Source organism: Capricornis sumatraensis, chromosome 6 (assembly GCF_032405125.1).
Source record: "Capricornis sumatraensis isolate serow.1 chromosome 6, serow.2, whole genome shotgun sequence".
NCBI lineage: Eukaryota > Metazoa > Chordata > Mammalia > Artiodactyla > Bovidae > Capricornis > Capricornis sumatraensis.
Window position 1 is genome coordinate 33,124,907 of NC_091074.1, and position 15,764 is coordinate 33,140,670.

Below are 15,764 nucleotides of genomic sequence, written 5' to 3' on the forward strand. Positions count from 1 at the left end.
TGTTCTTGCCACACAAGGGGAAGCTCCTTGGTCTCTGGTTAGTCTAGTCTCAGCAGTCACATAGAGTCACGTCCACTGAACTCTACTAGTCAAAGCGATCATAAATTGTCTAGGGCAACAAAATTATCAGTGTCCTACAGCATATGACACCCTTGATGGCAGCAATTTCAAAGAATTTGCAACCATGTTTTAAAACTACCACAGTGATTGTCTCTGCAAAGGGGAAATGAAGGTCTGAGGCAGAAGGACGACTTACATTTTGTTGACTGTTTGTGTACACAAATTACTCATTCAATTCAAAAAATAATCTAAAGCAATGCATTCGTGTGGTATAAATGCATACATGTCTGATCTGCTCCCTCCAGGATTATCATTACCATAATCAATATTATCTTCCACGATTGTGTACTGGGTGCTATGAACACAATACCATCTTATAATCAGCAAAGTACAGTCTGAATGTAGATCACCTTAAAAGAACATCCCCTCCCGTGTTGTCAAACTGGGTTCTTGGGCCACTGCCTCAAAAGGTGAAAGAACTAATCACAAATAAAGAAATAAAGAGAAACAGCTCCCCTTTCTTATTATGGGCCTTCACACATGTACTCATTCAACAAAAGTGTATATCTACTAATTTTATATATATATATAGGCATAAGTAGAAAGAAACTTAGGCAAAAGGAGTTAACTAGCTCACACCTGGTCACTTCCTAGGGCATGGAGCTGAGATTCACCCCCAGGCCCATGTGACCACACAGCTTGGGCTCTTCCTCATATTTCTTGGTGCCAGAAGGTAAAAACACGAAAACATTTCTAAAAGCTTTTGGAATAGAATACTGCAATAACATCCAGCATAATTTAGCATCCTTCTTCAAAAGCCCCACGATGATCCCACTTTCCTCATTTGAAAAAGACTAGAGAAACATCCTGTCTCATTACTCTGTTCTGACCCAGAAATAAGCCAACCTGACAGAGCCTTGTCTTATCAAGTACAGGCCAGGAATGACCCCTCGCGTAGAGACCCCTGGCATTAGACGTTTGCTAGGAAAGGGTGAATGTGGCGGGTGTGGCTCATTTAAAGCACTGTCTAGGTTTCTTTGTTCAAGATGCTGTTACAGAGCATCTGCTCTATACAAAGGCCTGGCTTCCTGGAAACCTGCAGCCAAATAGCTGGAATGCGTTCAGTTTCTTCTTGGCTCCCATCACAAGGACATTTCTGAGATGTACATGCTCACATGCGCTCACTCACTCATTCCTCTCTCTCTCTCCCTCTCTCTCTGTCACCACTGCTCTGCTATTTAGCTCAATGCTTTTGCTTAGCTCAGGGAGGAAAATGAGGGAGACAGACAGGCTTTTCTAAATCCCCACAGCAGGTCTAGTGTGATATGGCCCAGAGCAGAGGGTCCTGGTTCACTAATAAGACTGATCAATGTTATAAAGTAAATAACCAACATGGACCTATTGTACAGCACAGAGACCTAGACTCAGTGTCTTATAATAACCTGTAAGGGAAGAGAATCTGAAGAATATATACATATAGTGTGTGTATATATATATAGGACTGAATCACTGTACTGTACACTTGAAACATGATATTGTAAATCAATTCTACATCAATTTTTTAATTTAATAATAATTTTTAAAATAACTTTTAAAGAAAAAAGTGATTGATGTCAGTGTACAACTGCTGGAGCCATCAGGAGGATGTGCAGGAATGCGAGGAGGTTGCCAGCGACTCACGGTCCTGCAACCTCAGGGCTGGGTGGGCCTCAGAGCAAAAGCTGGCAGAGTTACTCATTCCCTCTGTGATCCAAGTCAAGGAAGCTGTTAGGGAAGATCAGTGTTCTCAACCAGGGACTCCTGGATCACAAACAGGACTCCACCATGGCTATAGTTAGACCTGCCCTGGCTGGTGCCGTAATCCCCAGGGTGCAAAGCAAGCAGATGCAGCTGAGCAGGATGCTCCCCATGCGGTGCTGCTGACTGGTCATTCGCTGAGTAGTACCCCACAGGAGCCAGCCCCCACAGCACGTGCTGGGGTGGCTGGTGCGATTTTTCCTCACTGTACCCCCAAGGGCCATTGCTGTGTGGACTGGATTTTCTTCTGTCTTTTTCTGAGTATACCATGTGCTGTTCCAAGCAGAAATGAGGCTCTTAGATCGAACCTTGGGTGTTTGTAGATTTCCTCAGCAAATCTTTATGGAACACATATTATATGCCAGGCATCAGGCTTTATGCCCTAAAAGAGACATAAAGTCACATCAGTCACAATTCCTCTTTTTTTTTTTAATGTTTTGGCCACACCACGCTGGCATGTGGGGTCTTAGTTTCCTGACCAGGGATCAAACTCACATCCCCTGCCATTGGAAGTGCAGAGTCTTAACCACTGGACCTCCAGGGAAGTCCCACAATTCCTATTTTTAAGTTGCTCTAAACTCAGTAAAGGAACAAACACATCCCTATAGAACTAAAGGGCAAGATTGTACAGCCTTACTAGTGAGAGCAACTAGACTCAAACCCAGGTCTCCTGACTCTGGAGCATTCTCATGCTACCATGTTGATTTTAGTGGTTTTTCCCACATGACACACGCATTGCGCAATCATGGGAAAGTCACATCTCAAATCTCGACCTCATATTTCCTCCTTTGTAAAATACAGCAATGGAGGAAGATCTCTAGATTTCTGGCCAGCTGTAACATTCTGTGATTCAGGAAAACATAGATAACCATCGATGCAATAGCCCCAGTTTACTCTCGGAGCATACTTGCTTGAGTTACGTGTCATTCTCTGCATATATGGAATGCCAAACAAAAAAAGCATGCTGGTTGGTACAAAGGCCAGTAAGCAGCTTCTTGCTCATGCTCAGCTCAGGAGAGTTTCATTAGGTTTGATCTTGCATAAGCTAGCTTTTGTTGTATAACATCCCAAAACTTAGTGACTTAAAACAACAAGTATTCTTTTAGCCCATAATCCTCCGAGTTGGCGACACTGCTGAGGCTCGGCCGGACAGTTCTACTGCTCACTTACACAGCTGGAGGCTGGTATGTCAGCTGGAACACCTTGCTTCTGTTCCGCATGGTCTTCTGTCCTTGAGCAGTCTAGCCTGGGCTTATGCACATGACGGCTAAGTTCCAAGAGCAGTGAGAATGAAAGCCACAAAGCCGCAAAGATCTAGTTTAGCGTCTGCATGCTGTCATTTCTACCACATACTCTTGGTCAGAGCAAGGCCTAAGGCCAGCCCAGATTCAAAGGCTTGGGAAACAGACCTCATCTCTCCGTGGGAGGAATTGTAACGTGATGTGGCCATTTATTTTCAGTCTGCCACTGTCCTCATGTCCTGCCACAGGGCCTCTTGAAAAATTACCCAAGGAGAGAAGAGACACTTGCTGCTCCTCAGAGCCTGGTAGCTCTGCCTCCTGAGTTGTTTTTGACTTACCCATGGAGATGAACATCCCAAACCTTGACAATAGTTACAATGAAAACAGGATTTTTTTTAATGTATACACATCTAGTTTCAGAGTAAATTGTACCCCTACTTGTTTTTATTTCCACTTCATTTATATGCAAATTGTATGACAGTGTTTGCTGAATTATGCATACTTTCAGCTCAGATAATTAATGTGGGTTTCACATTTAGTTTTCTTAAATTAGTGGCTTTGTTTTAAAAGTCCAGGAACTGAACTGCAACCTTAATGTCTTTGATGAAAATTGAAAATAATAAAGGAAACAAAGACCCCCCAAAGTTACATTTTCTCATGGCCTAGGATGGGTGTTCTTCCAAAACAGGAATGCATGAGATATCAAAACATGACCCATCAGATCTAGGAAGGTACTTAGAACTCACCCAGGATTTTGCAGTTTCTGTCATGCATTAGTCCATTCACCAAGTGTTTATTACGTGTCTACTATGAACCAAGGATGGTTCTAGCAAGGATGGAGTGATTGAGACCCTGAGAGTTTGAGTGACCTGTCCAAGCAAGACCAGCTAATAAGAAGCAAAGCCAAGACTCTAGGCCAGATGTCTGTGATCATTTTCACCTCCCTGAGTTTCAGTTTTTTCATCTCTTAAAAATCAAATTGAGGTTAATATTGTCTAATAACAACTCCCATTACTATCTGAGCACTTGTTCCATGCACAGAGTTTGCTAGACATTTCATGTGCATGAAATCCTCAATACAACTAGATATTGTTATTCCCCTCAATTTACAGAAACTGAGACATAGAGAGATGAAATAATTTGTCTCAGGGCACATTGCTGGTAATTGATGAGCAAGGATTACTACTGGTCATAGTAATCCAGAGACCATACTTTCAATCTTTAACAGGATTGCTTTGAAGAACTTTGTTAAACATGTATGCCCCAGAACCTTGCACAGAGGAGATGCTCAGAGAATATTTTTTCAATTTAAATAAGTAGATGGCCAATTTGTGCCACCAGCTAATGTCCAGCAATGTTTTCTAAGCCAAGAAAGTATTATTCTGATGTACCAAAAACTTCTAATGAGAACATTAGCTATCAATTATACAAGTAAACCATTACATTGGGAACAAAATGGACACATGTGCCGGCCAGCACATGGACACAATTTGCTTTCTGCTAATTGGTGTGAGGCCCATCTCAGCAGATGTCAGAATGAGCCACCATTACTAACCATAAACTGACACATCAGACCTTGGCTTGAAGAGCTCTGTCTTCCTTGCAATGAGTGTTAAGTGTTAGTTGCTCAGTCATGTCCAACTCTGTGTGACCCTGTGGACTGCAGCCTGCCAAGCATCTCTGCCCAAGGGATTCTCCAGGCAAGAACACTGGAGTGGGTTTCCATTCCCTTCTCCAGGGGATCTTCCCAACCCAGGGATAGAACCCAGGTCTCCAGCATTGCAGGCAGATTCTTTTACCCACTGAGCCACCAGGGAAGCCTTCCAATGAGACTGGTAAGTAAATAACTGTACAGGTTCTACTGGGCAGTGAGAACTGGAATGAGACCGTAGAGTCCAAAGAAGGGGACTAACCCAGAAAAAAATGAAAGAAGGAATTACCTGGGCTGGGAAATTGGAAATGATAAGGTACTTTGATGGTCCAGAAACACTTAACCAAACTGCTGATGCGTGAAAAGTTGATGCTTCCAAAGAAAGAACTGTATGGGAGGCTGGGTGAGGCAGATGGTCGTACAGCTGGAATGCTCGTCTGTATTTCCCTGATGTTCTTTATTTTCTGACATTCAGAGCACAGGCTAGTATTATGCTGATAATGATCATTAAGTGTCTAAAGCTGGGTATATTTTCAGCATTATTGGCCCTGTCTTTTCTTCAGGAATGAGTATAACCTGGATTCCTAACATCTAAGAATATGTGCTATATAGAGTCAGGCAGACCTAGATTTAAATTTCATGTCTAGTTCAAGATCTAGGTACAGAGGAGGTGCCCAGACTTTTCCTAACCCTAGTTAAGGATGCAGACCTGAAATTTTACAAAGAAAAATTATTTTTAATTTTTTTCTCAATGAGCCCCTAATCCAACACTAGGTACATTTATATGTCCAATAATTACTAGTTAGCTTCTTGATTAAGACTTGTAAAAGATGATGCTGTGAAAGTGCTGCATTCAATATGCCAGCAAATTTGGAAAACTCAGCAGTGGCCACAGGACTGGAAAGGGTCAGTTTTCATTCCAATCCCAAAAAAGGCAATGCCAAAGAATGCTCAGACTACCGCACAATTGCACTCATCTCACATGCTGGTAAAGTAATGCTTAAAATTCTCCAAGCGAGGCTTCAGCAATATGTGAACCATGAACTTCCAGATGTTCAAGCTGGCTTTAGAAAAGGCAGAAGAACCAGAAATCAAACTGCCAGCATCTGCTGGATCATTGAAAAAGCAAGGAATTCCAGAAAAACATCTCTTTCTGCTTTATTGACTGTGCCAAAGCCTTTGACTGTGTGGATCACAATAAACTGTGGAAAATTCTGAAAGAGATGGGAATCCCAGACCACCTGACCTGCCTCTTGAGAAACCTGTATGCAGGTCAGGAAGCAACAGTTAGAACTGGACATGGAACAACAGACTGGTTCCAAATAGGAAAAGGAGTATGTCAAGGCTGTATATTGTCACCTTGCTTATTTAACTTCTATGCAGAGTACATCATGAGAAACGCTGGGCTGGATGAAGCACAAGCTGGAATCAAGATTGCTGGGAGAAATATCGATAACCTCAGATATGCAGATGGCACCACCCTTATGGCAGAAAAGTGAAGAAGAACTAAAGAACCTCTTGATGAAAGTGAAAGAGGAGAGTGAAAAAGTTGGCATAAAGCTTAATATTCAGAAGACTAAGATCATGGCATCTGGTCCCATCACTTCATGGCAAATAGATGGGGAAACAGTGGCTGACTTTATTTTGGGGGGCTCCAAAATCACTGCAGATGGTGATTGCAGCCATGAAATTAAAAGACGCTTAGTCCTTGGAAGGAAAGTTATGACCAACCTAGACAGCATATTAAAACTGAGACATAACTTTGTCAACAAAAGTCCGTCTAGTCAAGGCTATGGTTTTTCCAGTGGTCATGTATAGATGTGAGAGTTGGACTATAAAGAAAGCTGAGTGCTTTATAAATAAAGAATTGATACTTTTGAACTGTGGTGTTGGAGATTTTTGAGAGTCCCTTGGGACTGCAAGGAGATCCAACCAGTCCATCCTAAAGGAGACCAGTCCTGGATGTTCATTGAAGGACTGATGTTGAAGCTGAAACTCCAATACTTTGGCCACCTGATGTGAAGAGCTGCTCATTTGAAAAGACCCTGATGCTGGGAAAGATTGAGGGCAGGAGGAGAAGGGGACGACAGAGGATGAGGTGATTGGATGGCATCACTGACTCAACAGACATGAGTTTTGGTGAACTCCAGGAGTTGGTGATGGACAGGGAGGCCTGGCGTGCTGAGGTTCATGGGGTCGTGAAAAGTCGGACACAACTGAGCGACTGAACTGAGCTGAGATGAACTGAACTGAAGCATCAAATTTTGTATTACAGAGGTTTCCACTAATACATTGATTTGAACTTGGCTCCTTTAAATCTTTAATCCAATTACTTATTTTCTGCCTCTTGACTGAGAATGTTTTATGGTTCAGGGATATTTTTTGGATGAGAAATATGTTGAAATAATTTGATTCTGACTTGTGACACGATATCAATGAACAGATATGCAACTGTACAAAAACTTAAATAATAATAATATTTACATACTTAGTATGTTAACTAACCTGAAAAGGGGACAGTCTATGAAATGAGGACTCTCCCAGGATATCCAGCCCATGTGCCATGTTATAAAGTGTGGAGATGATACTCCATATCCTCCCAGGATGTTCAGAATCAAGCCAGAGACAGGCTGCTGCTCAAACCACACTTGTGGCCCCACATCACAAGAGGGGCCTTCTCTTCCCTGTGACACAGCGTGGCCGTGGGAGATGAAACGCTCATTACACCTAGGGTCCTGAAGCAGTGACTTGTGACCAGAGGAAAAGAATGGAGACTCTAATCAGCTAAATGCCTTGCATGGGAAAACTTGGCACTGGCAATTCCAAGGCTCAGAGAAGCCCATCTCCAGCTGGAGCTGCACTCCTTGCTTTAAAGGAATTCGCTGTTTGGACTTTTCTGGTGGTCCAGCGGCTAAGTCTGTGCTCCCAGTGCAGGAGGCCCAGGTTTGGTCCCTGGTCTGGGCTCAGATGATAAAGTATCCGCCTGCAATACAGGAGACCCAGGTTCAGTCCCTGGGTCAGGAAGATCCCCTGGAGAAGGGGAATGGCTACCCACTCCAGTATTCTTGCCTGGACAGAGGAGCCTGGCAGACTACAGTCCACAGGGTCACAAAGAGTCAAACACAGCTGAGCAACTAACAGGGAACAAAGAACCTACGTGCTACAACTAAAGATCCTGCGTGCCACAACTCAGACCCAGGGCAGCCAAATAAATAAATACATAAACACATTTCTTTAAAAAAGGAATTTGCTTTCAAAGTAACTGTCTCAACCTCCACTTTGAAAATTGATTACTTTTTTCCCATAACCCATTAGATAGTACTCAGCTCCTCAGAAAGAGTCTGAGTCTGAAATGTGAAAATATTTCAGCCAAATGTTTCAGGGGAAACATTTAAGAATACGGTTGTGGCTGCTTACAGGGGTCTGATGTTTTTCCCCAGTTGAATCAACCCCACTGGTCTTACAGACATCCATACTAACGAGTGGCCCAAGAAAAGCCACAGCCATTGAAAGAAAGAAAATGATTATTGTGAAATTTAACAGAACCGTGTAAATGATAATGAAAACATGTATTAAAAACTGGAAATTAGTAGAGAGAACACAAGCCTGTTTGGAGCGATAAAACTGCGTTCGTCATTATTGATATTCAAAAGATTACCGTATACAGGTTTATCTTTTGCTTTTAATGAAGCTCTCAAAAGCTGTGGCAGAAGTGTTCTGTATGACTGCCCAAGGTCAGCCCTTCAGACAAGTGAGATAGCATTCATTCAAGTCAACTACATTCATTTCTGTGGGCAGAATTGGACGGTATTATCAAAGCAAAAACTAAGATTGTCTCTAAAAGTGGAAAGCTTTGAAATAAAAAGTGTTTGGCAATAATAAGTGACTCTCTAAGAATATTATGCTTTCTGAGCATGTTTTAAAGGATCCCAATTTGCAAAAAGAGCATCAGTAAGACACCACTACCATCCAATGCAAGGATGGATTTCCCTGTAGTGGGATCGATAAGAAACATTGCATTTTGCGTATCTGATTTGGGTTGACGTTTGAAAGAAATTTGAAAAGTGCTCATCCTGTAAGCCTGAGATTGCACAAAGCCTAGGGCTAAAAGCCCGATTCCATAGTTGGACATTACGTAGTTAAAGGTAGAGAACAGGAAAGAAAACATCCCCAAGAATGTCTACTCTGTGACTCCCAAAGAAGCAGCACGAGTGGGCATCTGCTCCTTGTGTGGCTCCAGTATCTGAGGGACTGGCCATCCTCGGGAACCTGTGTTAACTGTGGTGATAGCTTCTTCTCTGTGGCTTTTCCTCATCATTCGCGGGGCTGTAAAATGAGCCCATTTGTTTTTGAAACTATTGAGCTTTCTTGTTAAATGTAATGAGTCCCATAGGCTTTCTGGCAGATGGATTATTATTAGGATACATGAGTCAAAGCAATAGAGACTGATTCTCATGAACTTGAAGAGGAGGTAGAAAAGGGAACAGGAGAAGGAGGGGGGATGTGGAATACCGAGGGGTTGAAGGCGAGGTTGAGAAGCCACGCCTTGGGAAAGGGCAGGAACAGAGAGCATCTGAGCACCCAGCAGTAGGAACAGACCTTCTCTGCAAAAGACTGCCTTCTCAGGTGGGACGAACTGAGAGTTGCATTAACACATATACATTACCATATGTAAAACAGATAGCTAGTGGGAAGCTGCTGTGTAACACAGGCAGCTCAGCCTGGTGCTCTGTGACAACCTAGAGGGGTGGAATGGGGGAGAAGTTCAAGAGGGAGGAGATATATGTATACTGACAGCTGATTTATGTTGTTGTATGGCAGAAACCAACAACATTGTAACGCAGTACCATCCAATTAAAAATAAATTTAAAAAAAAAGACTTCCCATCTCAGCAGCCAGTTTTATGATGGCTTGGCTTCAACCAATTTCACATTCCCGAGAGAAATTTTAATGTCCCAGCTCGACCAAGGGTTACTGATGGGGCTTCCCCAGTGCCTCAGATGGTAAAGAATCTGCCTGCAATGCAGGAGACCTGGGTTTGATCTTTGGGTAGGGGAGATCCCCTGGAGAAGGGAATGGCAATCCACTCTAGTATTCTTGCCTGGAGAATCCCCTAGACAGAGGAGCCTGGCAAGCTTCAGTCCATGGGGGTTGCAAAGAGTTGGAGATGACTGAGCAACTAACACTTTCACTTTTCACCAGGATGACAGATCACCTCGGTTAGTACTCACACTCTCCCCTCTTCCTGGTTCTCTTGCAGTCATCAAGGAAGTTTTTTCCCATCACGTTTTTCGGCTCCATCTCCTGGATCGCCGTCTTCTCTTACTTGATGGTCTGGTGGGCACATCAGGTAAGACCTTGAGAAGTACACACATCTGCCTGGCTTTTCTCTTGGTTGCCAGGTGGCTCATCAGTGTGTTTGCTTTCTGAAACTGGCACAACGGTATAGCAGCTGACATACATATTCCAGGACTAGAGGAATTTACTCCACTTAACTTTCCCGCATCTCCTGGCCTTTCTCTGTAGGGTGGAATCAAGTTGGCATAGCCCCAGACAGCTGTGTGGAGGAAAGGCAAGCCTATCCACAACTTGCCCTCTGCAGCCTGAAACCAGGCCAGCCCGGGCCTGGAGGAACGTCAGGGTTTTGCCTAGCTCTGCAGCACTTCCTTTCACTTGGACACCCACTCACCTCACGTTCTCATCAAACTGGCTCTTAGGAAAAGACGTGGAGACAAAATAGTCTCTTCCTTGAGCCTGAATTTACAAAAAATGATGATGTATTTCACTTTTACTACTTCTAACTCAATACCAGTTGTAACGCCCATCACCAGAATAAACTCTCAGGAATTGTTTGTTGTAACACATGAAAGGAAAAATGTGTTCGGTCTTCGGTTCTCAGAGGTACTAACAGTTACCATTATTGACTGTGTGGGTACTACCTGAATATGGACAATTCACCTCCCTTTGTCCTTCTACATGGGTATAAATCCTGTGGAGGAGGTAATATTATTATCCGCAGTTTACAGATTAAAGAGTTAAGCTTACAGCTAATTAAAGGTGTTTAAAAATAATCATAAGATACCACTTCATAACCATTAGGACAACTACAACCAAAAAGACAGACAATACTATTTGTTGATGAGGGTGTGGAGAAACAGGATTGCATATATTTGTCAAAACTCACAAAACCATATGCTTTTTTTAAAAGGGTGAATTTTCCTGTATGGAAATTATACCTTAATTGTTTTTAGAAAGAACATATGGCATCACTAACAAAATCCACTGAAAATATTGGCTGATACACCAAGCGTTATTCCTACAATGTATTTCATATTATTCCTATCACAGTTACTTGACTGACATTGACTTCAGATTACTCTTCCTCAATATTTCCAAAAATCATTGGCCCCCTGAAGACATTCTGTTTGCCCCCAAGTCATTATTTTCTACATTCACGGAGAGACATTTGCTAACAATATCCAACAGAAATCACCGCAGATGTTTCAATCCCTGGGTCGAGAAGATCCCCTGGAGAAGGAAACAGTAACCCACTCCAGTATTCTTGCCTGGGAAATCCCATGGACAGAGGAGCCTGGCGGGCTACAGTCCATGAGGTCACAAAGAGTCGGACACGACTGAGCATACCTGTTAAAAAAAGTTAAAAAGCTGTTTCTCAGCCTCCAGATTTCCAGGCTATGAATGTTTGCCATTTATAACATATATCATGGCCTTCCATAATAATTATTTTTATTCTTCCATGTACAGATAAAGAAAAAAAAAGTGATTTTTTTCACTTAATGGAATATATTGTGCCTAGATATTTTTCTTTAGCCTTCCTCAAAAATATCATCCTATAAGCTTCCATCTTTTTCTTTACTTTTTAATGATTATCTTAATTCCACAATCTTATTCTCTTTTCATGCTCTTGTAGAAAAATACAAACACAATCCCTGGAACAATTACAATTATAAAAAAAAAAAAGCCCAGAAATATAGAATGCACAAAGAGAAGCCGTATTTGCCAATAATGAATGAGACATTTCTCTTTCTTTTCACCAAAGAAATGCTTTTCTCTTTCAAAACATCCAGACAGCTGATCAAATAGCAGATTCTGTTATAAGTCTGTAGCACTAATTCTATCATTTGCACCTTTGACCTGTAAAAGCTATAAATGATAGGAAGTGCACCATTTAGTGCTCAACTATTTGTTATGCACAGTTTTGCCAATAATAGCTGGTTCCCACTAGCTTAAAAGCATAGTTGGGAGCTGTTTTTATTTGACGGTCACACCGCCCCAGAGCCTAGGGAACTGAACTGGTATACCTGCCCTCGTGGTTCACTAGCTCTCCATTAGCAAGTGACATCTACATGAGCTATATGTCAATTACGTCTCAATAAAACTGGAAGAAAAAGAAGGAAATTGAGGATCAAAGACATTGCCCAATTGGTCCAGTTAGCACTAAGTCAAGTACTTAATAAATGCCAGAGCCAGACCTTGGACCAAGGTCCTCTGATTTCCTAACTGTTGCTTTCTCCATAGCTGCCTTGCTGACTTACAATCCTATGTTACCAAACCCCAAAACATCCAAAATCAAGTTTTCTGTGGAAATGGTACAACCTAAAAATGTTTAAGAGTGGTTATAGACAATAGGAGATGTTAAGGGAAAATGGGGACACTGGGTATCAATTCTTAACCTTCAATCGTAAATTAAGGGGCACATTTGCTACATGATCTGGTGCCATTGTCAGGCACTGGCCCATGGGGCCAATGACCCGTTGGCATTTATAACTCAGATCTTCTGCTTCCCCTGCCTGGTCTTGATAAAAAATCAAATAGAGGCTACATTCTAGTCTTCTGTAGCTCTTTTTTCAGATTACCTGTTTAATCCTTGTGTGAACATTCCTGATCTCTTGGGTCTGAGTATCATTAAAATATAAATCTTTCTGTCAACGACTGTGGCTTATTCATTGTTATTAGCTCAACACCCAGCACAGCACAGAGTAGAATTCATTAAAAGGGAGCTGCATTGAAATGTTGGTGGTCTTGATGGTTTTGTGACTTCAAACACTCCTCTGTTTGCCCCTGTCATGGCTTTTAGGTTGGAGAGACAATTGGCATTAGTGAAGAGATCATGGGTCTGACCATCTTGGCCGCTGGGACTTCAATCCCTGACCTGATCACCAGCGTCATAGTGGCCCGGAAGGGACTTGGGGACATGGCCGTGTCCAGCTCTGTTGGAAGCAACATTTTTGACATCACCGTAGGGTGAGTCGAACTCATTATATAAAGGGTCACATCAGCTCCACCACTGTCTTTGTCTTCTTAGAAGCTTGTGAAGTCATGACCAGAGTCTCAGAGCCCAAAACCAACCAATACCAACAGAAAGAAAAGACTGATAGTATCATTCAGTTTCACCAACTCCATTTTTCATCTTCACAGAACTTCATGAAATAAGTCATCCTTGGACAGGGAGAAACACATACTTACATAGAGAGTGGGTGTTGTAGGAAATACTTTGAGAGAATTTCACCTAAGAAATGGCATTGGCTACATGTCATGAATATTCAACATTCATGTGTGACTGAGATACTCTGGTAGTTTCACAGTATTTTTTTTCCCCATGTTCTAATTCTAATTAAAGTCCCGACCAGCCTCAGATGAGATTTGGAAAGCAGACTAAAACATAGGCCAGGAAAAAAACATCCCATCTCCTTCCTTGGAAAACACTGGCAGGTTTGGTGTTATCGTTTCTTTATCCATGCTGGTGAAGATATTCTAGGTTTTTTTGAAAGTCAGATAATGAGCTCTGTTTCTACAGTTAAGCAAGCTGAAATTCTCAACATGAATAATCTCTAAAGTGGATCTGACTGGGGAGAGAAGCTGTTATTTCTATCATTTCATTTAACATGTCCAAAGTAAAAGTAGTCAAAAGTAACCCCAAAAGGCAGTCCCCTGAGAAAATAAGACAGGATATTATCCTTGTGTTCCTAGAAGCACTGGCCTCTTGGCATTCGAGTTTGGAAGACCATTAAAAATGAATCTTTCTCATTGAACATCTTGTTCAACACTGTTCTCTTTTATCCTTTCCATTACCTAAAATATAGTTGTTTCATTCAGTATCTACCACATATGCAGTACATACATTTTTGTCTGTCTCAGCCACACATGAGGCGCGTTTGTCATCCCCACTTTTCAGGTAAGGAAACTGAAGGGCGCAGAGTTCACACAACGAGTAATGAGACAGCTGGGATTTGAGCAGAGTCTATGCTCTCAAACCCAGCACCATCTGAACATGAAACCCTGCTCTGAGCTTCACTGTCTGTACCACCTTAGAGTTCACAGGGGCCCTCTCCTACCACACTGTCTTCCTTTGCTGGCATCTCTCCCTCGAGACCCCTCACTGCTTGTCTGTCCGGAAAACTCCAGTTTACCCTTCCAGTGTCAACTCGCATCCTGGTTTTCTGATTCCTTTAAGCCTGGCCTGGAGGCTCGTGCTCCTGTAAGCACTCTGGGTATCTGTAGCTCACACTCTTGTCAAGGTCATGTATATCAGTCTGTCTGCTAGACTGTGAACTGCCCAAGAACAAGAACTCCCCAAAACCTAATACAATGTCTAATGTATGGCAGTGGCTTGGCACATGTGTGTAGAATGAATGGATGGATGGATGGATGGATGAGCGAATGAATGCCTGAAAAGGTGTATTTTTAAAAAGAGGGACATCCCTGGTATAAACAGCATTTCTCAGTTCTACTGCCCACACATTTAAAGTAGTTTTCTCGGTCAATACCTTGTACAAATAGAAAGAAAATATTCTGTAGTATATAAAGAGAAAATCTTACATGGGAAAATTATGTGTTCTTTGAGATATATTTATCATGTTTTCGAAAAGTATTCTAGTGAATTACAAAATGTTTTTTGTTCATTGTTCTTAAATTATACATATGTTGTAACTTAAATGGAGGTTTAAAGAAAATCATCCCTAATCCTACTACTCCCAAACATTTAACTTTTGTGCATTTTTCTCTTACTATTTCACAAAGTTTTCTTAGTGAATAATCAGTTTTGCTCTGCTGGAGGGCTTTTATTTTTCCATTTTAAAACCATTTATGCCTAGCAAAGAATAGGCCTCTATGAGTAAAGTAGTAAGTCAGCCATTTTTCTAAGTTTTTTCATAGCTCTCATAATTAATATTCTACAGCTTCAAAATATTCCATCTTGTTGCTTTCAGTTTAACCATTACGCTTTAGTAGGACCTTTGTATTTTTTCAATTTTATGATAGCATGAGTGTTTTATGAAACTTTATGAAACATCTCTTTTAATTATCATATTAGGGTAAAGTTTTAAAGAAATATTAATGGATCAAAGATTATAAATATTTCAATGGCTATTGATGTAGTATATTTTTCCAAAAGGTCTCTTCCAAGAGTTTATACCAATTTACAAAGTTATTAGCAATATAGAGTGTAACAGTTTCTCCATAATCTTGGTAGCATTTTCTTCTTGATACATACTCAAGGTAAAGGATTTAGAAATACACATAAAGCATAATACAAGCCAACATATAAGCATATATAAAACATAAATACAAACCAACACCTCTCTAATTAATTCATTATTGAAGTTAAATTGCTATTTTTATGTGTATCCTTTTTATAGAATCATGTCATGGGCATTTGCCTGTACCATTTTAAGTTTATGATTTTAATAGCTATGTAACATTACACTGACTTAACAGTTTGCTATTTAACTAACTGCCTATTATGTGAGGTTAAGGTGTCCCTGATGTTTCACTACTCAGAGTAACACTGGAATGATCATCTTTCTGAAAAAAGTTGCCTCTGCATTTTGAATTATTCCTTCTGCTTGATCCCTGACAACCGAACTGATAGGTCAAAAGTATTACAAATGTTGTATTTGCCCCAAAGGGTTCTTACCTATTTGTAGTTCTGTCAACCGCAACTTCACCAGAACTGGATGTGTGCGTGCGTGTCATTGTTGGTCTCTGTCTCCATT

General features: G+C 41.4%; 1 protein-coding gene across 3 annotated transcripts in view; it reads left to right on the forward strand.

The window, feature by feature from the left end:
• SLC24A2 (solute carrier family 24 member 2) overlaps positions 1 to 15,764 on the forward strand; it is a 268,004-nt gene that overhangs the window by 251,562 nt on the left and 678 nt on the right. For all 3 annotated transcript variants that reach the window (XM_068973561.1, XM_068973562.1, XM_068973563.1), the window contains 2 exons: positions 10,010 to 10,099; positions 12,848 to 13,014. In XM_068973561.1, the coding sequence (XP_068829662.1) occupies positions 10,010 to 10,099; positions 12,848 to 13,014 (257 nt within the window). The remainder of the gene's footprint in view (positions 1 to 10,009; positions 10,100 to 12,847; positions 13,015 to 15,764) is intronic.